The sequence below is a fragment of the Salmo salar genome, chromosome ssa17, assembly GCF_905237065.1.
Source record: "Salmo salar chromosome ssa17, Ssal_v3.1, whole genome shotgun sequence".
In the NCBI taxonomy this organism is placed as follows: domain Eukaryota; kingdom Metazoa; phylum Chordata; class Actinopteri; order Salmoniformes; family Salmonidae; genus Salmo; species Salmo salar.
In genome coordinates, this window is record NC_059458.1 from 66,276,433 (window position 1) to 66,301,521 (window position 25,089).

At 46.7% G+C, this 25,089-nt stretch overlaps 1 protein-coding gene across 1 annotated transcript in view; it reads left to right on the forward strand.

Annotated features, from left to right (window-relative positions):
- Nucleotides 1-25,089, forward strand: part of LOC106576444 (ankyrin repeat and sterile alpha motif domain-containing protein 1B) — a 309,496-nt gene that overhangs the window by 200,085 nt on the left and 84,322 nt on the right. Inside the window, 6 exon segments of the mRNA XM_045699996.1 lie at nt 203-552; nt 554-709; nt 711-875; nt 1,202-1,327; nt 9,494-9,572; nt 11,041-11,147. Coding sequence (XP_045555952.1) covers nt 203-552; nt 554-709; nt 711-875; nt 1,202-1,327; nt 9,494-9,572; nt 11,041-11,147 — 983 coding nt within the window.

Here is a 25,089-nt window from a genome sequence, read left to right on the forward strand (position 1 = left end):
GGTATGGATATGGTATGGATGTGGTGTGGATATGGTGTGGGTGTGGTGCACCTTTTACGGTCGCCATGTTAGCACGAGAGAGAGAGATCTCATAGATTGGTTACTGTGTGCAACCAATCTGTGGGTCTGTGTATGTGTGTTGGACCTGGAATGTGTGTGTGGTGCACTCCAACATTAACTTGTGTGTGTTTTCTCTCCTCAGACAACGGGCCGTACCAGCAGAACCCTCCCCCCGCCTCTTCCAATACACTCCCACTACCAGACGACCGACGACAGAGCCTCGTCCCTGTAGAGTTCGCCGGCCTCCTCCACGGCTCCTCACCGGCCTGCGAGACGCCGGACACACCCTACCACCTCTACACCTCCAACACCAACCCCAAAGCCCCAAAACACACCCCCTCGGACCCCCACACCAGCCCGGTAACCACGCTCGGTAACCACGGCAACCTCGCTTCAGTAACCCAGCCCCCTGAATTAGGAATTGGACTGCCACCGCCCCTCATTATCCCTCACACAGGAAACGAGGCGTTGGCTCTGAAGACCCCCAAAGACCCCCTCAAAGACGACAGACCCCCCCAAACCTCAGGTAGTCTATCGCACCATCTTCCACACCCGGGTTAACCAGAACTCCCAGAACGCCTCGCCCTCCTCCTCCTCCTCCTCGCCGTATGGTTGGAACGGGGAGGCGGTGGTGGTGAGGGGGGGGTGTGTCGGGAGCTGGCGGACCCAGGGAGGGGGCACCGGCGTCTGGGTACGAGGACAGGGCCTTTACCCTGGGCAGGATGAGATCCATACCTCGCAGTGTGCTGGACTTAAAGCTCTCCAAGTCACTGTCCAAGTCTGACTCCAACCTGCTGGCTGTGTCGCCCATACAGGTACGTTCTGTTGTTCTGTTTATATCCCGTTGTAATGGAGAAACAGTGCTGTTATTTTGACCATTCCCTCTTTATCTTGTGTGAAATGCCAGGTGTAATATGAATTGCGGTTAAAAGTACTGCCCCAGGCTTATTACACTGAGAGGGTGGGTCTTGGTAAATGTAATGTTTGTTTACCATTGTGGGAATGACAGTTACAGAACCTCACCTTAGAATTTGCGTCAAGCCACAGACAGTTGTCCAACTTGATAAATGATATTTATCCAATTGATGGATCCATTGTTAAACGTAGATGTAATGGACAGTGTGTTGACGGTCTCTTTCAGGAGGAGTACCACTGGGGGTCGGGGGCTAGGGGCCAGGGGCCGAGAGGAAGCCCTAGCCCAGGGGACACCGCCAGTCCTGGGGGCCAGCTAGAGAGAACACCCTCCTTCACTGCTGAATGGGAGGAGGTGAGAGAAGCAGCGCTGTGGCTGCTGTTCAGTCAGATAGAAATGTCATGTCTAGAACTTAAACAAAGAAGAAATGATTTGACGTGGTCTATTAAGACGTGGTCAATTTTCTGTGAGTCTGTTCTACACAATTAGTTTCTGGTCCAGGAGAAAAACGACATGAATGTCCAGGTTACTTTACTTTCTCTTCTATAAAGTAAAAAAAAATAGGTGAGAGGAAATTAAGAAAAGAGAGGAGATTGAATAAGAAAAAAGGTATGAAAAATACATGCAGCGATGGAGAGAGAGAGAGAAATAGAAAGTAAAGGCATCCCAAGAAAAGCGGTAGTGTGTGTGTGTGTGTGTGTGTGTGTGTGTGTGTGTGTGTGTGTGTCCGTCTGCCCAGGGGTGGTGTACGGGTGGTGGTAAAGTCCCACTGACATACTTTTAATGTGATCCATGTGTTTATTTCCATTGTTGAGAAATATTATACACACTGACTCACAGCCAAATGATCTTCTGGTCAGTGATCACACACACAGACAGACACACACACACACCAGCACACACCACACACACCACCACTAATGCTTTTCTTGGGTGTGTTTTGAGAGGTGACCGATGTTAACCTCTATGGGCTAGGTGGGACGCTAGCGTGCCACCTGTGGTGCACTCCATCAACAGCAGGTGCATTTCAAGAGCGGCAAATTTGAATCCAAATAAATGTCAAAATTCAAATTTTTCAAACATACAACTATTTTACACCCTTTGAAAGATAAACATCTCCTTAATCTAACCACGTTTTACGATTTCAAAAAGGTTTTACGGCGAAAGCATAAATTTAGAGTATGTTAGGACAGTACATTTACAAGAGTTGTGTGTAATGTTTTGTCAGGTCAAAGACAGGGTCACCAAAACCATAAAACCAGCTAAAATGATGCACTAACCTTTTACAATCTCCATCAGATGACACTCCTAGGACATTATGTTAGACAATGCATGCATTTTTAGTTCTATCAAGTTCATATTTATATCCAAAAACAGCGTTTTACTATGGCATTGATGTTGAGGAAATCGTTTCCCTCCAATAACCGGCAGTCAAGTCAGCGTCACAAATTAAATAATTAAAATTAGAAAACATTGGTAAAATATTATATTGTCATTTAAAGAATTATAGATTTACATCTCTTGAACGCAATCAACTTGCCAGATTTAAAAATAACCTTACTGGGAAATCACACTTTGCAATAATCTGAGCACTGCGCCCAGAAAAATACGCGTTGCGATACAGACTAGACGTCATGTTGGGGAGATCTAAAATCGAAAATACTATGTAAATAATCCATTACCTTTGATTCTCTTCATCAGATGTCACTTCCAGGTATCACAGGTCCATAACGAATGTAGTTTTGTTCAAAAAAGCTCATCATTTATGTCCAAAAATCTCCGTCTTGTTAGCACATGATCTAAGCCAGCCGGACTTCTCGTCATGAACGAGGGGAAAAAATATATTTACGTTCGTTCAAACATGTCAAACGTTGTATAGCATAAATCATTAGGGCCTTTTTTAACCAGAACATGAATAATATTCAAGGTGGACGAATGCATACTCTTTTATAACGTATTGGAACGAGGGTACCCAACATGAACTCGCGCGCCAGGTGTCTAATGGGACATCATCGTTCCATGGCTCTTGTTCGGTCAGATCTCCCTCCAGAAGACTCAAAACACTTTGTAAAGGCTGGTGACATCTAGTGGAAGCAATAGGAAGTGCCAAAATATTCCTCAGCCCCTGTGTTTTTCAATGGGATAGGTTTAAAGGTAATACAACACATCAGGTATCCACTTCCTGTCAGAAAATGTCTCAGGGTTTTGCCTGCCAAATGAGTTCTGTTATACTCACAGACACCATTCAAACAGTTTTAGAAACTTTAGAGTGTTTTCTATCCATATATAATAAGTATATGCATATTCTAGTTACTGGGTAGGATTAGTAACCAGATTAAATCGGGTACATTTTTTTTATCCAGACGTGCAAATGCTGCCCCCTAGCCCTAACATTAAGATATGCAGGAAAAGACGGCCAGCTTCATACCCAGTAACACACCCAGTAACACACCCAGGAACACACCCAGTAACACACCCAGTAACACACCCAGTAACACACCCAGTAACACACACACATTAAGCCACCTCTTCCATACACATATAATCAGCCTATACAATTCATTAGAAAGATATCAACCTCACTAATTGCCACTTTACAGTCCAAAACATCATCATTAGTGTAGAGCCTTGTTCTAGACTGGATTCTGCACTCCTGAACATAGCAACAAAACACTTAAGCTGATTGGCTAATATACTGGGTGTGTTTGACATGCGTGATCTAATTGATGTGTATGATCATATGGCTTTTTCACATGCTGTATAGTAGGGCTGTGATGATCCCAGTTTTTCACATGCTGTATAGTAGGGCTGTGATGATCCCAGTTTTTCACATGCTGTATAGTAGGGCTGTGATGATCCCAGTTTTTCACATGCTGTATAGTAGGGCTGTGATGATCCCAGTTTTTCACATGCTGTATAGTAGGGCTGTGATGATCCCAGTTTTTCACATGCTGTATAGTAGGGCTGTGATGATCCCAGTTTTTCACATGCTGTATAGTAGGGCTGTGATGATCCCAGTTTTTCACATGCTGTATAGTAGGGCTGTGATGATCCCAGTTTTTCACATGCTGTATAGTAGGGCTGTGATGATCCCAGTTTTTCACATGCTGTACAGTAGGGCTGTGATGATCCCAGTTTTTCACATGCTGTACAGTAGGGCTGTGATGATCCCAGTTTTTCACATGCTGTATAGTAGGGCTGTGATGATCCCAGTTTTTCACATGCTGTATAGTAGGGCTGTGATGATCCCAGTTTTTCACATGCTGTATAGTAGGGCTGTGATGATCCCAGTTTTTCACATGCTGTACAGTAGGGCTGTGATGATCCCAGTTTTTCACATGCTGTATAGTAGGGCTGTGATGATCCCAGTTTTTCACATGCTGTATAGTAGGGCTGTGATGATCCCACTTTTTCACATGCTGTATAGTAGGGCTGTGATGATCCCACTTTTTCACATGCTGTATAGTAGGGCTGTGATGACCCCAGTTTTTCACATGCTGTACAGTAGGGCTGTGATGATCCCAGTTTTTCACATGCTGTATAGTAGGGCTGTGATGTCCCCAGTTTTTCACATGCTGTACAGTAGGGCTGTGATGATCCCAGTTTTTCACATGCTGTATAGTAGGGCTGTGATGATCCCAGTTTTTCACATGCTGTATAGTAGGGCTGTGATGATCCCAGTTTTTCACATGCTGTATAGTAGGGCTGTGATGATCCCAGTTTTTCACATGCTGTATAGTAGGGCTGTGATGACCCGAGTTTTTCACATGCTGTATAGTAGGGCTGTGATGATCCCAGTTTTTCATTTACATTTACATTTACGTCATTTAGCAGACGCTCTTATCCAGAGCGACTTACAAATTGGTGCATTCACCTTATGATATCCAGTGGAACAACCACTTTACAATAGCGGGGGTAGGTTAGAAGGATTACTTTATCCTATCCCAGGTATTCCTTAAAGAGGTGGGGTTTCAGGTGTCTCCGGAAGGTGGTGATTGACTCCGCTGTCCTGGCGTCGTGAGGGAGCTTGTTCCACCATTGGGGTGCCAGAGCAACGAACAGTTTTGACTGGGCTGAGCGGGAGCTGTGCTTCCGCAGAGGTAGGGAGGCGAGCAGGGCAGAGGTGGATGAACGCAGTGCCCTTGTTTGGGTGTAGGGACTGATCAGAGCCTGAAGGTACGGAGGTGCCGTTCCCCTCACAGCTCCGTAGGCAAGCACCATGGTCTTGTAGCAGATGCGAGCTTCAACTGGAAGCCAGTGGAGTGTGCGGAGGAGCGGGGAGACGTGAGAGAACTTGGGAAGGTTGAACACCAGACGGGCTGCGGCGTTCTGGATGAGTTGTAGGGGTTTAATGGCACAGGCAGGGAGCCCCGCCAACAGCGAGTTGCAGTAATCCAGACGGGAGATGACAAGTGCCTGGATTAGGACCTGCACCGCTTCCTGTGTGAGGCAGGGTCGTACTCTGCGAATGTTGTAGAGCATGAACCTACAGGATCGGGTCACCGCCTTGATGTTAGCGGAGAACGTCGCTGGAGGCTGCGTCGCTGGAGGCTCCGGACCGGAGAGCGTCGCTGTAGGTTCCGCGCCATGGATCATCACTGGAGGCTTTGTGCCATGGATCATCACTGGAGGCTCCGTGCCATGGATCATCTCTACAGGCTCCGGGCCATGGATCATCCCTACAGGCTTCTTGCCATGGATCATCCCTACAGGCTCCGGGCCATGGATCATCACTGGAGGCTTCATGCCATGGATCATCCCTACAGGCTCCGGGCCATGGATCATCACTGGAGGCTCTGTGCCATGGATCATCCCTACAGGCTTCTTGCCATGGATCATCCCTACAGGCTCCGGGCCATGGATCATCACTGGAGGCTTCGTGCCACGGATCATCACTGGAGGCTTCAGACCACAGATCATCACTGGAGGCTTCCTACGTGGAGCTGGAACCGGTCTCACCGGACTGGGGAGACGCACAGGAGACTGGGTGCGCAGAGCAGGCACAGGGTATACTGGGCCGTGGAGGCGCACTGGAGGTCTGGAGCTTAGGGCTGGCACACCCCGTCCTGGCTGGATGGTTATTTTAGCCCAGCAAGGGTGGAGCGCTGGCACAGGACAAACTGGTTTGTGCTGGTGAACGGGGGGTACCGTGCGTAGAGCAGGCGCAGGATAACCTGGGCCGAAGAGACGCACTGGAGACCAGGAACGCTGAGCCGGCGCACTTCTTCCTGGCTGACAGCCAACTCTAGCACGGCAATGGTGAGGAGCTTGCACCGAGCGCACCGAGCTGTGAGTGCGCACTGGCGACACAGTGCGCATCACCGCATAACACGGTGCTTGCTCGGTCACTTGCTCCCCACGGTAAGCACGGGGAGTTGGCTCAGGTCTCAACCCCGACTTCGCCAATCTCCCCATGTGCTCCCCCCCAAAACATTTGGCCGATGCCTCTCGGGCTTCCGTTGTTGCCTTGCCTGTCGATCTTGTCGCTGTTCCTCCCTCGCTGCTTCCACCTGTTCCCATGGGAGGCTATCCCTTCCGGCCTGGATCTCCTCCCACGTCCAGGATCCTTTGCCATCCAGGATGTCCTCCCATGTCCAGTCATCCTGCCCACGCTGCTTGGTTCTTTGGTGGTGGGATCTTCTGTACTGATCGTCCAAAGGAGTAGACCAAAGTGTAGCGTGGTGAGTGTTCATCTTTATATTTATTTTAAATCAGAACACTTAAACAAAATAATAAACAAATGACAAACGACCGTCACGTCTTGCAGGCTATAACGAGCAGTACAAAAATAAGATCCCACAACTCAAGGAGGGAAAAAGGGCTGCCTAAGTATGGTTCCCAATCAGAGATAACGATAGGGAGCTGCCTCTGATTGGAAACCATACCTGGCCAAAACATAGAAATATAAAGCATAGAATGCCCACCCCACACCCTGACCTAACAACATAGAGAAATAAACCGTCTCTCTCAGGTCAGGACGTGACATTAGCGATGGTTTGCCATACATTGCACACGCCATACAATTCTATAGAGGCTGAATGATGATGATAAATTACCTATAGATTCTTCTATTAATCTGCAGCAATCATAGAGAGAAGGGTCATATTTAATTACCTGCTTCGGGAAAACACAGAATGGGAGCGCTGGGAAAAGAAAGGAAATCTACACTTTATTTAGAAAACTAGGTGGACACCTATTCAAACGAGTAGATTCGTCTATTTCAGCCACACCTGACATGTGTATAAAATCGAGCACACAGCCACGCAATCTCCATAGACAAACATTGGCAGTAGAATTGCCTTACTGAAGCGCTCAGTGACTTTCAACGTGGCACCGTCATAGGATGCCACCTTTCCAACAAGTCAGTTTGTCAAATTTCTGCTCTGCTCTGCTAGAGCTGCCCCGGTCAACTGTAAGGGGGTGTTATAGTCAAGTGGAAATGTCTAGGAGCAACAACGGCTCAGCCACAAAGTGGTAGGCCACACAAGCTCACAGAACGGGACCACTGAAGCGTGTAGTGCGTAAAACTTATATTCCTCGGTTGCAACACTCACTACTGAGTTCCAAACTGACTCTGGAAGCAACGTCAGCACAAGAACTGTTTGTCAGGAGCTTCATGAAGTGGGTTTCCATGGCCAAGCAGCCACACACAAGCCTAAGATCACCATGCGTAATGGCAAGTGTCGGCTAGGGTGGTGTAAAGCTCACCGCCATTGGACTCTGGAGCAGTGGAGACGCGTTCTCTGGAGTGATGAATCACACCTCACCATCTGGCATTCCGATTGACAAATCTGGGTTTGGCGGATTCCAGGAGAGCGCTATCTGCCGAATGCATAGTGCCAACTGTAAAGTTTGGTGGAGGAGGAATAATGGCCTGGGGCTGTTTTTCATGTTTTTGGCTCCTTAGTTCCAGTGAAAGGAAATCGTAATGCTACAGCATACAATGGCATTCTAGATGACTATGTGCTTCCAACTTTGTGGCAACAGGTGTGGAAGAACATGACTGGCCTGCACAGAGCCATGACCTCAACCCCTTCAAACACCTTTGGGATGAACTGGAATGCCGACTGCGAGCCAGGCCTAATCACCCAACATCAGTGCCCCACCTCACAAATGCTTTTATGGCTGAATGGAAGCAAGTTCCCACAGCAATGTTCCAACATCTAGTGGAAAGTTTTCCCAGAAGACTGGAGGCTGTTATAACAGCAAAGAAGGGACCAACTCCATATTAATGCCCATGATTTTGGAATGAGATGTTCGACTAGCAGGTGTCCACATATTTTTGGTCATGTTGTGTGTTTGTTCTATTTTGAGAAGAAATGCAAGAGACAGTTCTGCTATAAGCAAGAGGCTGCCCACAAAGGAAGGCTCACTAAAGATCTGTATGTTCTTATATAGATAGTGCTCTTAAACAGGCAATCTGCTGTTGATGCATCTGTTTTTGGACTTATAAACCAATTATATGTTCCCATTGATTCTTGGAGAATGTAACTTATAAATGCCTCATGAGCTTAGTTCAACTGTCGTACCCCATCAGAACCCAGAATATAAGCGTGTTTTACTCCAGTGTTTGTAAACAAATGAAATGTAACAGGTACGATATAGCCTCAAAACATGGTTAAAACTATCATTTTGATGTCTGTTCAGTCCGTAGCTCTTTCTATGAATTAAAGTGGTTATAGTTCTGTAGTCCCATCCCTCAGCTTCTTACAGAAACAGTGGCGGGAAGAACACTTTGTAATTGTTTCAGCTGCAGATTTCTCCTTTAAAGTACAAAATTACTGTTTTCCTGACCCTGAAAATGATGCAGTGCTGTAAACAAGTGTAGGCTACATGGGATCCATTCACTCTTAGCTGTGTTGCTAACTTTAGGAAATAGTGATCTATTGCTTTTGTACTCAAACCCAATGTGGGAATCCCAATTTTCCCATTCCATAGACTACTTTAAAATGAGGAATTGTGTAATTTGGGTGAGCTCTCTGATCTTAGATCAGTGAGTTGGCAATCATGTGGTAGCCCCCATAGGCAGTCATTGAGCCTGTCAGATGTATGGTGCTGCGCTGCACAGTTGAGTGCTTAACAGCAGGTCTAGGGTCAGATTCCTGCTGTGGAATCCTCCTGTAGACGAGCTTAAAGGTAACCTAGATGGTTACTCTTTCTCTCTCTTTCTCTCTCTTTCATGCTTTCCCATCCATCTTCTCTCCTCCTTTCTCTCCCTCTTCTTCCTCATTCCTCCGAATCTCCCCCTTTCCTCCTTCAGTCTCCTCTGTCCTCCTTGCCTGTCAACTCAATACATTTCAAAGGTGATTGATTGCCATTCATTAGAATTTATAACGACCATGTCACCAATTTACATATAGGCAGCTAGAGATACAGCATGAACATTTTCTAAATTGCAACTCTCTTTCTCCTCTCTCTCTCCTCTCTCTCCTCTCTCTCTCTCTCCTCTCTCTTCTCTCCTCTCTCTTCTCTCTTCTCTCTCTCTCCTCTCTCCTCACTTCTATCCTTCTCTCCATTCAGATTGATAAGATAATGAGCTCCATTGGGGCTGGCATCAGCACTGGCACGGGCTCAGAAGGGATCAAGGAGAATAATGCAGGTAAACAGATAGTCAGAAACTGCACTGAACTTCCACACACCTCCTTTCTCCTCTATCTCATTCTCTCCCCTCTCACCTCTCTCTCCTCCTCTTTCCCTCTATCTTCCCCCTTCTTTCTCCATCCTCCTGCCTCCTCTCTCTCTCTCTCTCTCTCTCTCTCTCTCTCTCTCTCTCTCTCTCTCTCTCTATTTCCCCTTATCTCTTTCCTCCCGCCTCTTCTCTCCTGTGCATGTGAAGCATTCCCTTACCATGGTAACCACTTTGAGAAATGCTGTTTGCGCTATGTGCTAAACCTGCTGTCTCCCACCAACGCACATGCACCCGCACCCACATTGTGTGTGTTGGGGCAGCTCAGCTCAGGCTCATCTGATGGCTATTGCTATCTGAGCATGGCACTGAGATAGAGGGGGACAGAGAGGGTGAGAGAGAGGGGGGAGAGAGATATCGACGGAGAGAGAGAGAAGGGAAAGGGAGCGATAGAGAGAGAGAGAGAGAGAGAGAGAGAGAGAGAGAGAGAGAGAGAGAGAGAGAGAGAGAGAGAGAGAGAGAGAGAGAGAGAGAGAGAGAGAGAGAGAGAGAGAGAGAGAGAGAGAGAGAGAGAGAGAGAGAGAGAGAGAGAGAGAGAGAGAGAGAGAGAGAGAGAGAGAGATCGAGGGAGGGAGAGAGAAGGGAGAGCAGAGAGATCGAGGGAGGGAGAGAGAGTGAGTGAGAAACAGGAGAAGGGAGGGAGGATAGAAAGAGGAGGGAGAATGGGAGAGGAAGGCAGAGTGGAGAGAGAGAGAGCGGGGGAGAGCAGAGAGAGAGAGAGAGGAGGCTGCATCCAGTTGAGTGTGGGAGTACTTGATAAAGAGAATTCTACCAAGCAGGCAGCTCTCCCTATCTCCTTCTTTCTCTCTCGCTCCTGCTCACACACACACACACATACACACGCACACACACTCGTACACATACACAAGCGAAGCGAACAGGCAGGCAGGAGCAACAGCTGAGAGCGTGAAAGGAAAGCAGCAGCAGCAGCAAGACACACGCATCTATCGGATCTATCTTACCACCTCCCAGCCTCTGCACCCTCTCTCTCATGGATCTTACCCCCAGGACGGCACCTCTTCTCTGGATCTAACCTTAGCCCTCTCCCCTCTTTTCCAAATCCCTGGATCTACCTCCAACCACCCTAAACTTATCCCCCTTGTGCCCCAGCACCCTAGCATGCTTCGCCCCTCCATCCTCTCCCCGCAGCCATGCTCATAACCCTCAGCCAAGCCTAACCCCAACCCCCCCATCCATCGTACCATCCTCCCCCTCTCTTTCCCCTCTCCTCCACACTCATCCTCTACCATGGCGGGCTCGTTCGACAGCCACATTGCCCGCAACATGATGTGGCAGTGCCAGCTCTCCCAGCCTGACTGCCGGTGTTACCGGGTGGATGGCTACTCCCTCCTGAAGCGTCTGCCCCTTCACCCCCTCATAGGTCCCCGGTGCCCCATGCAGTCTGTGGGCCAATGGCTGGACAGCATTGGACTGGTCCAATACGAGAACCACCTACTGGCCAACGGCTTCGACAACGTGCAGTTTATGGTGAGTGGAGAGGGGAGAGGAGAGGAGAGGGGAGAGGAGAGGGGAGAGGAGAGGAGAGGGGGAGCGGGGGAGAAAGGAAGTTGTGTCTAGATTTTGTTACTTTTTGTTGGGTTTGTGTCGTTTTCTTGGTTTTCTGTCTTCTATAATTTATCTTTCTCAATCTCTCTCTTTATCTCTTCTTCTCTTCTACTCTCTCTGTCTCACCTTCTCTTCTACCCTCTCTCTTTCCTTCTTCACATTATCCTTGTCTATTCTCTCATCTGCTCTTCTTTTCTCCTCTCCTTTCCAAGCTCACTCTCTCTCTGCTCCCTTCCTCTCTTTCTTTCTTTCTGTCTCTCCCTCTCTCCTCTGTCTCTGTATCTCTCTCTCTCTCTCTCTCTCTCTCTCTCTCTCTCTCTCTGTTTACTGCTCTCTTTCTCTTTCTGTTCCTCTCCTCCTATCCTTCCTGTTTCTCCATCTCTGTACTTATTCCACTCAATACAACCCCAGTCCCACAAGACAGTTGCACAACACACAGATTACTTACAAAACACACACGCAATAAACGTAATCTAACACACACACAAATCTGTGAACTATCAGTGTCTTCCACTCTTTTATCTTCCCATCACTCCTTTTTTCTGTTCTTTCATCTCTGGTAGCGTGGAGAGAGAGACTACATGTGTATCATTTAGTATGCGTGAACTTTCTCCATGACATTTCACTGTTTGTGTATTGATCTCTCTGTGACAGGTCACACATGTTTTAGCTTGGCCTGTACTTTGACATGTGCATGATTAAAACTCATCATACGTGACAGGGAGCTTGTGGTATTGGTTCAAGACGTGTGTGTGTGCGTGTCAAATCACATTTGTCGCATGCTTCGTAAACACATGCTTGCGTGTGTGTGTGCTCTGTTTCTGAAGATCATAAAACAGTGTGCAGCACCGAGAGAGGGACAGAGGGAGAGAGTATACAGATCTAGAGAGAGTGAGACCAAGGTAAAGAAATAAATAAAATATTGAGAGGGCGTGGATGACCAAGAGAGAGACAGAGAGAGAGGAGAGAGAGGAGAGAGAGAGAGAGATTCCTATTCCCTCTTTTACAGCTTTATCACATAACCGAACATTTGAATGATGATACAAAAAGACTCAGTGCAACCCTGCGTGTGTGCCTGTGTACTTCTCTGTTACAGCCCCTGCCTAATCTTTATTTATGTATTATACAAGAGCGGATGTCCAATTGACATTCAAGCTAGCAGCCACCATGACTGTATCTCCATACAGAATGAGTTTCATGGCACGCTAAGGCTAAAGTACATTCTCTTAATAATCCAGTTGTATTGGCTAGCAGTCTGAGTGCAATGTAACGATAGATATATAACATGTTGAGCTGCAATAGGATTTTTTGTTTGCTCAACATTTGGGCATATTCTCAAGTTGAAATGTATGTTCACTCATCCATTAGTTGTGGACATACAATTCAACTTGAGAATGTATTCTACCTTATTTGCATATTTCCCTGTGTGCCTCTAAGTTAGTCTCTCTATGACAATACATTACATACAGTATATCATAAGACCTTTCTTTGAGGGCCTAGTTACACCCTAACTCAGTGGTCTGAAACTCCTGGTTTACAAGCCACAACAGGCCTGCAAGTCACATATTGCTGGCTTGCAAAATTATGTGTACAGTAGTTCCTATTGGAATTTTAATCACCCGCAACCTGCATTCAGAATCAGGGCCCCAGACTGCAACAGTTTAGTCACATTGGCTGTGCGAGTAAAAAATATGTATTAGTCGCATCGGTGCTTGCTGCTCATTCTACATGGTCATCTTACTCCAAACGTCCTATTTGTTTAGGAGGCTAAAACCATGATTTGGTCAAACAGTAATGCGCATTATCCTCAGAGATGGCCGCCTCGCTTCGCATTCCTAGGAAACTATGCAGTATTTTGTTTTTTTATGTGTTATTTCTTACATTGTTACCCCAGGAAATCTTAGGTTTTATTACATACAGTCGGGAGGAACTATTGGATATAAGAGCAACATCAACTCACCAACATTACGACCAGGAATACGACTTTCCCAAAGCGGATCCTCTGTTTGGCCCACCACCCAGGACAATGGATCGGATCCCAGCCAGCGACCCAAAACAACGGCGCCGCAGAAGGGGCAGACGGAGCGGTCTTCTGGTCAGGCTCCGTAGACGGGAACATTGCGCACCGCTCCCGAGCATACTACTCGCCAATGTCCAGTCTCTTGACAACAAGGTAGACGAAATCCGAGCAAGGGTTGCCTTCCAGAGAGACATCAGAGACTGTAACGTTCTTTGTTTCACGGAAACATGGCTCACTCGAGACACGCTATCGAAGTCGGTACAGTCACCTGGTTTCTTCACGTATTGCGCCGACAGAAACAAGCATCTCTCTGGTAAGAAGAAGGGCGGGGGTGTATGCCTTATCATTAACGAGACGTTGTGTGATCATAACAAAATACAGGAACTCAAGTCCTTTTGTTCACCTGACTTAGAATTCCTCACAATCAAATGCCGACCGCATTATCTACCAAGAGAATTCTCTTCGATCATAATCACAGTCGTGTATATTCCCCCCAAGCAGACACATCGACGGCCCTGAACGAACTTCATTTGACTCTATATAAACTGGAAACCACATATCCTGAGGCTGCATTTATTGTAGCTGGGGATTTTAACAAGGATGATCTGAAAACAAAGCTCCCTAAATTTTATCAGCATATCGATTGCGTGACCCGGGCTGGCAAAACCCTGGATTATTGTTATTCTAACTTCCGCGATGCATATAAGGCCCTCCCCGCCCTTCTTTCGGTAAAGCTGACCACGACTCCATTTTGTTGCTCCCAGCCTATAGACAGAAACTAAAACAGGAAGCACCCGTGCTCAGGTCTGTTCAACGCTGGTCTGACAAATCGGATTCCACGCTTCAAGATTGCTTCGATCACGTGGACTGGGATATGTTCCGCATAGCGTCGAACAACAACATTGATGAATACGCTGATTCGGTGACCGAGTTTATTAGCAAGTGCATCGGTGATGTTGTACCCACAGCATCTATTAAAACATTCCCCAACCAGAAACCGTGGATTGATGGCAGCATTCGCACAAAACTGAAAGCGCAAACCACTGCTTTTAATCAGGGCAAGGTGACCGGAAACATGACCGAATACAAACAGTGTAGCTATTCCCTCCGCAAGGCAATCAAACAAGCTAAGCATCAGTACAGAGACAAAGTAGAGTCGCAATTCAACGGCTCAGACACGAGAGGTATGTGGCAGGGTCTACAGTCAGTCACGGACTACAAAAAGAAAACCAGCCCCGTCGCGGACACCAACGTCTTGCTCCCAGACAAACTAAACAACTTCTTTGCTCGCTTTGAGGACAATAGAGTGCCACTTACACGGCCCGCTACCAAAACCTGCGGGCTCTCCTTCACTGCAGCCAACGTGAGTAAAACATTTAATCGTGTTAACCCTCGCAAGGCTGCAGGCCCAGACGGCATCCCCAGCCGCGTCCTCAGAGCATGCACAGACCAGCTGGATGGTGTGTTTACGGACATATTCAATCAACCCTTATCCCAGTCTGCTGTTCCCACATGCTTCAAGAGGGCCACCATTGTTCCTGTTCCAAAGAAAGCTAAGGTAACTGAGCTAAATGACTACCGCCCTGTAGCACTCACTTCCGTCATCAGGAAGTGCTTCGAGAGACTAGTCAAGGACCATATCACCTCCACCCTACCTGACACCCTAGACCCACTCCAACCTCAGGAGGCTCAAGAAATTTGGCTTGTCACCAAAAACACTCACAAACTTTTACAGGTGCACAATCGAGAGCATCCTGTCGGGCTGTATCACCGCCTGGTACGGCAACTGCTCCGCCCACAACCGTAAGGCTCTCCAGAGGGTAGTGAGGTCTGCACAACGCATCACCGGGGGCAAACTACCTGCCCTCAAGGACAACAACCACCCGAGCTACTGCCTGTTCACCACGCTATCATCCAGAAAGATTTCTGGCTTCCAGGTGTCTTTTATACAGGTAACGAGCAGAGATTAGGAGCACACTCTTAAAGGGAGTGCTCCTAATCTCAGTTTGTTACCTGTATAAAAGACACCTGTCCACAGAAGCAAGCAATCAATCAGATTCCAAACTCTCCACCATGGCCAAGACCAAAGAGCTCTCCAAGGATGTCAGGGACAAGATTGTAGACCTACACCATGCTGGAATGGGCTTCAAGACCATCGCCAAGCAGCTTGGTGAGAAGGCGACAACAGTTGGTGCGATTATTCGCAAATGGAAGAAACACAAAAGAACTGTCAATCTCCCTCGGCCTGGGGCTCCATGCAAGATCTCACCTCGTGGAGTTGCAATGATCATGAGAACGGTGAGGAATCAGCCCAGAACTACTCGGGAGGATCTTGTCAATGATCTCAAGGCAGCTGGGACCATAGTCACCAAGATAATTGGTAACACACTACGCCGTGAAGGACTGAAATCCTGCAGCGCCCGCAAGGTCCCCCTGCTCAAGAAAGCACATATACATGCCCGTCTGAAGTTTGCCAATGAACATCTGAATGATTCAGAGGACAACTGGGTGAAAGTGTTGTGGTCAGATGAGACCAAAATGGAGCTCTTTGACATCAACTCAACTCGCCGTGTTTGGAGGAGGTGGAATGCTGCCTATGACCCCAAGAACACCATCCCCACCGTCAAACATAGAGGTGGAAACATTATGTTTTGGGGGTGTTTTTCTGCTAAGGGGACAGGACAACTTCACCGCATCAAAGGAACAATGGACGGGGCCATGTCCCGTCAAATCTTGGGTGAGAACCTCCTTCCCTCAGCCAGGGCATTGAAAATGTGTCGTGGATGGGTATTCCAGCATGACAATGACCCAAAACACACGGCCAAGGCAACAAAGGAGTCGCTCAAGAAGAAGCACATTAAGGTCCTGGAGTGGCCTAGCCAGTCTCCAGACCTTAATCCCATAGAAAATCTGTGGAGGGAGCTGAAGGTTCGAGTTGCCAAACGTCAGCCTCAAATGACTTGGAGAAGATCTGGAAAGAGGAGTGGGACAAAATCCCTCCTGAGATGTGTGCAAACCTGGTGGCCAACTACAAGAAATGTCTGACCTCTGTGATTGCCAACAAGAGTTTTGCCACCAAGTACTAAGTCATGTTTTGCAGAGGGTTCAAATACTTATTTCCCTCATTAAAATGCAAATCAATTTATAATATCTTTGACATTTTTCAGGATTTTTTTGTTGTTATTCTGTCTCTCACTGTTCAAATAAACCTACCATTAAAATTATAGACTGATCATTTCTTTGTCAGTGGGCAAACGTACAAAATCAGCAGGGGAGCAAATACTTTTTCCCCTCACTGTATACAGTACTCTATACCATCTACTGCATCTTGCCTATGCCGTTCGGCCATCACTCATTCATATATTTTACATTTACATTTACATTTAAGTCATTTAGCAGACGCTCTTATCCAGAGCGACTTACAAAATGGTGCATTCAGCTTATGATATCCAGTGGAACAACCACTTTACAATAGTGCATCTAAATCTTTTAAGGGGGGGGGGTTAGAAGGATTACTTTATCCTATCCTAGGTATTCCTTAAAGAGGTGGGGTTTCAGGTGTCTCCGGAAGGTGGTGATTGACTCCGCTGTCCTGGCGTCGTGAGGGAGCTTGTTCCACCATTGGGGTGCCAGAGCAGCGAACAGTTTTGACTGGGCTGAGCGGGAACTGTGCTTCCTCAGAGGTAGGGGGGCCAGCAGGCCAGTGGTGGATGAACGCAGTGCCCTTGTTTGGGTGTAGGGCCTGATCAGAGCCTGAAGGTATGGAGGTGCCGTTCCCTTAACAGCTCCGTAGGCAATCACCATGGTCTTGTAGCGGATGCGAGCTTCAACTGGAAGCCAGTGGAGAGAGCGGAGGAGCGGGGTGACGTGAGAGAACTTGGGAAGGTTGAACACCAGACGGGCTGCGGCGTTCTGGATGAGTTGTAGGGGTTTAATGGCACAGGCAGGGAGCCCAGCCAACAGCGAGTTGCAGTAATCCAGACGGGAGATGACAAGTGCCTGGATTAGGACCTGCGCCGCTTCCTGTGTGAGGCAGGGTCGTACTCTGCGAATGTTGTAGAGCATGAACCTACAGGATCGGGTCACCGCCTTGATGTTAGTGGAGAACGACAGGGTGTTGTCCAGGATCACGCCAAGGTTCTTAGCACTCTGGGAGGAGGACACAAGGGAGTTGTCAACCGTGATGGCGAGATCATGGAAGGGGCAGTCCTTCCCCGGGAGGAAGAGCAGCTCCGTCTTGCCGAGGTTCAGCTTGAGCTGGTGATCCGTCATCCACACTGATATGTCTGACAGACATGCAGAGATGCGATTCGCCGCCTGGTTATCAGAAGGGGGAAAGGAGAAGATTAATTGTGTGTCGTCTGCATAGCAATGATAGGAGAGACCATGTGAGGATATGACAGAGCCAAGTGACTTGGTGTATAGCGAGAATAGGAGAGGGCCTAGAACAGAGCCCTGGGGGACACCAGTGGTGAGAGCGCATGGTGCGGAGACAGATTCTCGCCACGCCACCTGGTAGGAGCGACCTGTCAGGTAGGATGCAATCCAAGCGTGGGCCGCGCCGGAGATGCCCAACTCGGAGAGGGTGGAGAGGAGGATCTGATGGTTCACAGTATCAAAGGCAGCAGATAGGTCTAGAAGGATGAGAGCAGAGGAGAGAGAGTTAGCTTTAGAGAGAGATTTTAATGTACATATTCTTATTCATTCCTTTACACTTGTGTGTGTAAGGTAGTTGTTGTGAAATTGTTAGGTTAGATTACTTGTTAGATATTACTGCATGGTCGGAACTAGAAGCATTTCGCTACACTCGCATTAACATCTGCTAACCATGTGTATGTGACAAATAAAATTTGATTTGATTCCTGTAATGACACTTTTTGCCCTGCCCCTCTGCCTGTTTCGCTGGGGCCTGCTGCTGTGATGAGACACTAACTCCCTCCCCCCTGCGCACCGGGAGTAAAAAAATGTTTCTGGTTGTAGGCTATAACATTTCAAAATCCATTTGCGGGAGAAACACAGATTTGGAAGCAGCTAATGTTGTCGCACTTGAAAATAGAGAGAGGGTTCTCAGATTTCTGTAGCTATACTTTTTATTTCTCAACTCTCAATATTGTGCTCTATAGAACTACACTGCTCAAAAAAATAAAGGGAACACTTAAACAACACAATGTAACTCCAAGTCAATCACACTTCTGTGAAATCAAACTGTCGACTTAGGAAGCACCACTGATTGACAATAAATTTCACATGCTGTTGTGCAAATGGAATAGACAACAGGTGGAAATTATAGGCAATTAGCAAGACACCCCCAATAAAGGAGTGGTTCTGCAGGTGGGGACCACAGACCACTTCTCAGTTCCTATGCTTCCTGGCTGATGTTTTGGTCACTTTTGAATGCTGGCGGCGCTTTCACTCTAGTGGTAGCATGAGACGGAGTCTACAACCCACACAAGTGGCTCAGCTTATCCAGGATGGCACATCAATGCGAGCTGTGGCAAGAAAGTTTGCTGTGTCTGTCAGCGTAGTGTCCAGAGCATGGAGGCGCTACCAGGAGACAGGCCAGTACATCAGGAGACGTGGAGGAGGCCGTAGGGGGGCAACAACCCAGCAGCAGGACCGCTACCTCCGCCTTTGTGCAAGGAGGAGCAGGAGGAGCACTGCCAGAGCCCTGCAAAATGACCTCCAGCAGGTCACAAATGTGCATGTGTCTGCTCAAACGGTCAGAAACAGACTCCATGAGGGTGGTATGAGGTCCCGACGTCCACAGGTGGGGGTTGTGCTTACAGCCCAACACCGTGCAGGATGTTTGGCATTTGCCAGAGAACACCAAGATTGGCAAATTCGCCACTGGCGCCCTGTGCTCTTCACAGATGAAAGCAGGTTCACACTGAGCACGTGACAGACGTGACGGAGTCTGGAGACGCCGTGGAGAATGTTCTGCTGCCTGCAACATCCTCCAGCATGACCGGTTTGGCGGTGGGTCAGTCATGGTGTGGGGTGGCATTTCTTTGGGGGGCCGCACAGCCCTCCATGCGCTCGCCAGAGGTAGCCTGACTGCCATTAGGTACCAAGATGAGATCCTCAGACCCCTTGTGAGACCATATGCTGGTGCGGTTGGCCCTGGGTTCATCCTAATGCAAGACAATGCTAGACCTCATGCGGCTGGAGTGTGTCAGCAGTTCCTGCAAGAGGAAGGCATTGATGCTATGGACTGGCCCGCCCGTTCCCCAGACCTGAATCCAATTGAGCACATCTGGGACATCATGTCTCGCTCCATCCACCAACGCCACGTTGCACCACAGACTGTCCAGGAGTTGGCGGATGCTTTAGTCCAGGTCTGGGAGGAGATCCCTCAGGAGACCATCCGCCACCTCATCAGGAGCATGCCCAGGCGTTGTAGGAAGGTCATACAGGCACGTGGAGGCCACACACACTACTGAGCCTCATTTTGACTTGTTTTAAAGACATTACATCAAAGATGGATCAGCCTGTAGTGTGGTTTTCCACTTAAATTTTGAGTGTGACTCCAAATCCAGACCTCCATGGGTTGATAAATTGGATTTCCATTGATTATTTTTGTGTGATTTTGTTGTCAGCACATTCAACTATGTAAATAAAAAAAGTATTTGATAAGATTATTTCTTTCATTCAGATCTAGGATGTGTTATTTAAGTGTTCCTTTAATTTCTTTGAGCAGTATATTTTATAGCCAATACATTTGATATGGCATTGAGATACAGATAGTGTGAAATACACAGTGGGTAGTAGGCTACAACTACAATGTATTTTTAGGACATTGCATTTACTGTTAGATTAATACATGGCTGCATTACAAGCAGCTGGTATTATGTTTAGAGTTAGTGATCTAGCTATAGTGTTTTTTTTGTTTCCTCTTACTCAGGTGGTGAATTAGCCCCAAATAAATTAGCCTATGATTTACATTTACATTTACGTCATTTAGCAGACGCTCTTATCCAGAGCGACTTACAAATTGGTATTAGCAAACATAAATATTTAGTCAAATAAAATCTTATTGGTCACATGCGCTGAATACAACAGGTCTAGAGACTTTACAGTGAAATGCTTACTTACAAGCCCGTTGCCAACAATGCGGAGTTAAAAAGTAAGAAAAATACAAAAGTAAATATTAACAATAAATTCATCTCTATTGAACAAAATACAAATCTGGAGCCCTATTTTAACATTAAAATATAACAACAATAGCCAAATTGTCAACCCAAAATTCATGAAAATCACTGAATAAGGTTGCACATCAAAATATCTTGCATCATGCATTTCTGCATGGATACGTTAGATGAAACCACTTATTTATTGAATACCATCTGTCGTCTATTACACCTCTTAAAAAAGCATTGTGAACGATTCTGTAAGTGGTTAATAATTGTTTCTATTCTGTGACGCTACAATTTTTCCGGTTGCGACCAAAATATGGTCTGATGCTTCCAATTGAAAAAGTTAGTGGTTCCAGTGCCACCAGGGGAAAATGTTAGTGTGGAGCCCTGAGAATGACTGCCGGGGTAGGGAAGATTCATTCATTAGACTACCTAAATCATCTAAACTGGAACAGCCATCTCAGTAACTGTTGCAGTAAACCCAACTACTAACAGATTGGATTAGTTTAGAAACGTTTTATTTATTTTTGTGTAGTATAAGACGAATCAACCTGTCACGTCCTGGCCAGTATAAGGGTTAATTGTCATTTTAGTTTGGTCAGGACGTGGCAGAGGGTATATGTTTTATGTGGTTCAGGGTGGTGTGTTAGTTAGGAGGGCGTTTGATTTATTATTCCGGGGTTTTTGGGCACTGTTCCTTGTTTACGTATTTCTATGTTGATCTAGTTAGTTGTATGTCTATGTTTGGTTAATTGGGGTGGACTTCCAATTGAAGGCAGCTGTGTGGTGTTGCCTTTGATTGGAAGTCCTATATTAGTTGGGTGTGTTTGTCTGTTTAATTGTGGGAGATTGTTCTGAGTTTAGCCTTGTGCCTTGCCAGACTGTTTTGTTGTTGTTGTTGTTGTTGTTGTTGTTGTTGTTGTTGTTGTTGTTGTTGTTGTTGTTGTTGTTGTTCGTGAGTTTGTTTCGTTTTGTTGTTCATTTAGTTTGTAAATAAATACACAAGATGAGCATCCACATACCTGTTGCGTTTTGGTCCTCCATTACCAACGACAACCGTGACACAACCGATCAATGTACATGCAAAAACACAGGTATTATAACAAACACTTCTGATAATCAACCTGTAATGGAGCATGCTGGGAAATATGATAATGATGGGTGTGGTTTTAAGCAAACATGAGTTTGTAATTTTAGTCAATAAATCTTGAGCAATCTAAAATCTGGTGTCGAGCAAACTAGAAATCGTATTGCAGCTGGTTGCCTTGATATTTATAGGTTGAATCCACTTCAGTGCTATTTTGAAGTCCACTCAACTCACAGAATAATGCTGATTAAGCAATTGGTTAAATTAATTTTTTACAGTGTCATAAATTCAGTAGTATTGGTTTGGCTGGTGTAGGATATGGTCGATTTATTTTATGCAGAGAGAGAGAGACTGCCTATATGAGTCTGAATACAGTTAATTTGGAAAGTATTCAGACCCCTTGACTTTTTCCACATTTTCTTACGTTACATCAATCTACATACTATACCCCATAATGACAAAGCAAAAACAGGTTTTTATAAATTTTTGCAAATGTATTACAAATAAAAAACGGAAACATCACATTTACATTAGTATTCAGACCCTATACTCAGTACTTTGTTGAAGCACCTTGACGTCGATTACAGCCTTGAGTCTTCTTGGGTATGACGCTACAAGCTTGGCACATCTGTATTTGGGGAGTTTCTCCCATTCTTCTCTGCAGATCTTCTCAAGCTCTGTCAGGTTGGATGGGGAGCGTCACTGCACAGTGATCTTGTAACACAAGATCATTGATAAACAAAGTGGATGAATTTGAACTGCTTCTTCAATGAGTAAATTAATGAAACTAGGGCCCACGAAAATTTCCTAGATGAATCTCTTTTCATTTAAAACTATCAGCTGTTCAGAAATGACAGGTCCAGGGGATGAGAGGGGGCGTGGCTATGTATGTGAATGACAGTATGCAGGCAAAGAGAAGAACTGACCTAGTGAAAGAGGAATTTGAGTGTATGCAGCTTCAGCTCTGCCCTAAACGACTCCCCAGCTCAGTTTCAACTCTGGTAGTGGGAGTACTCTACCATCCATGGGAAAATGAGAAAACACTTCAGCAGAACACTGTGGATTATCTCATCAACACTATTGATGTGATCAGGATGTTCTCTCCCCAAATGGGGCTCATCCTGTGTGGAGACTTTAATCACCTGCCTATCAAGTTGCTGACAAACTCCCATCCAGACATGAAACAAGTGGTCAAAGACAAGACCAGAGGGGACTCCATCTTAGATCTGATCATTACCAAGATGAAGAATCACTACAACACCCCCACTGTACTTGCTCCTCTTATATCCAGTGAATAAATGTCTGCTGTTCTCCCCGAACACAACATCAGGAGGGAGAAGCAAGGTGCAGCGGGAAAAAGGACATCTGGTAACCCAGAACAGAAAGGAGGCCTTAGCACGATGTATGGCCAGTACTGACTGGTCTGCCACATATGGGGTGGAGAGCATCGATGCAAAGGTGGAGACGTTCAACTCCTGCATTCAAACTGCACTTGATGTATGCATGCCAATAAGAAAACAGCAACACTGGACAAGCCCTGGATGACTGTAGGAATAAAAGCTGCCATCAGGAAAAGACAGAAGATTTTCAACAGATGGGGAAAAACAATGAAATGGAGAAAATACAGAAACACAGTGCAAATGCTTATCAAGGAAGCAAAAACAAACTAATACAAAACTAAAATCCAGGACCTAAAGAAGAAAAACCTTAAAGGATGGTGGGAATTCAAAAAAGGACTGGGATGAAAGAAAACATCAGGAGGGAGAATACAGGTGGAGGGAATTGAAGACAAAGACGTGGCTGATATTTTAATGAATTTTTTGCTGAGGGGTGGATAAGCACCACACCACTTGCCATCTTCCTACAAGTCAGGTTGAGCTGTGCAGCATTGGCCAGATAAAGCAAGCTCTGACCAGACTCAGCCCACATAAGGCGTGTGGGCCTGATGGCATTCCAGCCTGGCTACTAAAAGAGCAGAAGATCTAGCCCCTGTCATCACACACATAGTTAACACCTCTTACTGGCAGGGGACTGTTCCTGCTGCCTGGAAGACTGCCAATGTGTGTCCCATACCTAAAGTGTCCAACCCATGTACAATGAGTGACTGGAGGCCCATCTCTCTAACTTCATGCCCTTGAAAAATCCAGGAGAGCTTCATCAAAAAAACTCCTGGTTGACCGCTACAGACTCCAGAAAACCAACAATGGTGAGGGTGTTACTTGCTGATATGTCCAAAGCCTTTGATCGAGTAGATCATGCAAAGCTCCTGCAACATCTGTCTGACATTGAACTGTGTCCAAGGTTACTAGCCTGGCTCCACAGCTACACCACAGGAAGAAGTCAGAGGGTGATGGTTACTAGCCTGGCTCCACAGCTACACCACAGGAAGAAGGCAGAGGGTGATGGTTACTAGCCTGGCTCCACAGCTACACCACAGGTAGAAGACAGAGGGTGATGGTTACTAGCCTGGCTCCACAGCTACACCACAGGAAGAAGGCAGAGGGTGATGGTTACTAGCCTGGCTCCACAGCTACACCACATGAAGAAGACAGAGGGTGATGGTTACTAGCCTGGCTCCACAGCTACACCACAGGAAGAAGGCAGAGGGTGATGGTTACTAGCCTGGCTCCACAGCTACACCACATGAAGAAGACAGAGGGTGATGGTTACTAGCCTGGCTCCACAGCTACACCACAGGAAGAAGGCAGAGGGTGATGGTTACTAGCCTGGCTCCACAGCTACACCACAGGAAGAAGACAGAGGGTGATGGTTACTAGCCTGGCTCCACAGCTACACCACAGGTAGAAGGCAGAAGGTGATGGCAAATGGCACATTTAGCCCTTCAATGCAGAGCAGGCGAGAGCAGGCTGCAGTGCACCTGGTGAAGGACATGCACACTTTTGACCATCCACTGAATGACCTGCTCCCTCCAAAAAGAGGTAACTGCACCACCATGCTCCTGAGAAACAGCCACGAACTGTCATGTATAACTGCTCGTTCGAACTGCCTGCGAAACACCACTCTACCCACTGCATTTCTTCAGTTTTATCTGTGAGCAAGAATAAATAAACTATAACTCAAACAGCTATTTTCAGGTCTGTTTGATCGGGTTCAAGTCCGGGCTCTGGCTGGGCCATTCAAGGACATTCAGAGATTGTCTCAAAGCCACTCCTGTGTTGTCTTGGGTGTGTGCTTAGAGTCGTTGTCCTGTTGGAAGGTGAACCTTCGCCCCAGTCTGAGGTCCTGAGCGCTCTGGAGCAGGTTTTCTTCAAGGATCTCTCTGTACTTTGCTCCGTTCATCTTTCCCTCAATCCGGACTAGTCTCCCAGTCCCTGCCACTGAAAAACATCCCCACAGCATGATGCTGCCACCACTATGCATTACCGTAGGAATGGTGCCAGGTTTCCTCCAGACGTGACGCTTGGCAGTCAGGCCAAAGAGGTCAATCTTGGTTTCATCAGACCAGAGAATCTTGTTTCTCATGGTCTGAGAGTCCTTTAGGTGCCTTTTGGCAAACTCCAAGAGGGCTGTCATGTGCCTTTTACTGAGGAGTGGCTTCCATCTGGCCACTCTACCAGAAATGCTTGATTGGTGGAGTGCTGCAGAGATGATTCTCCTTCTGGA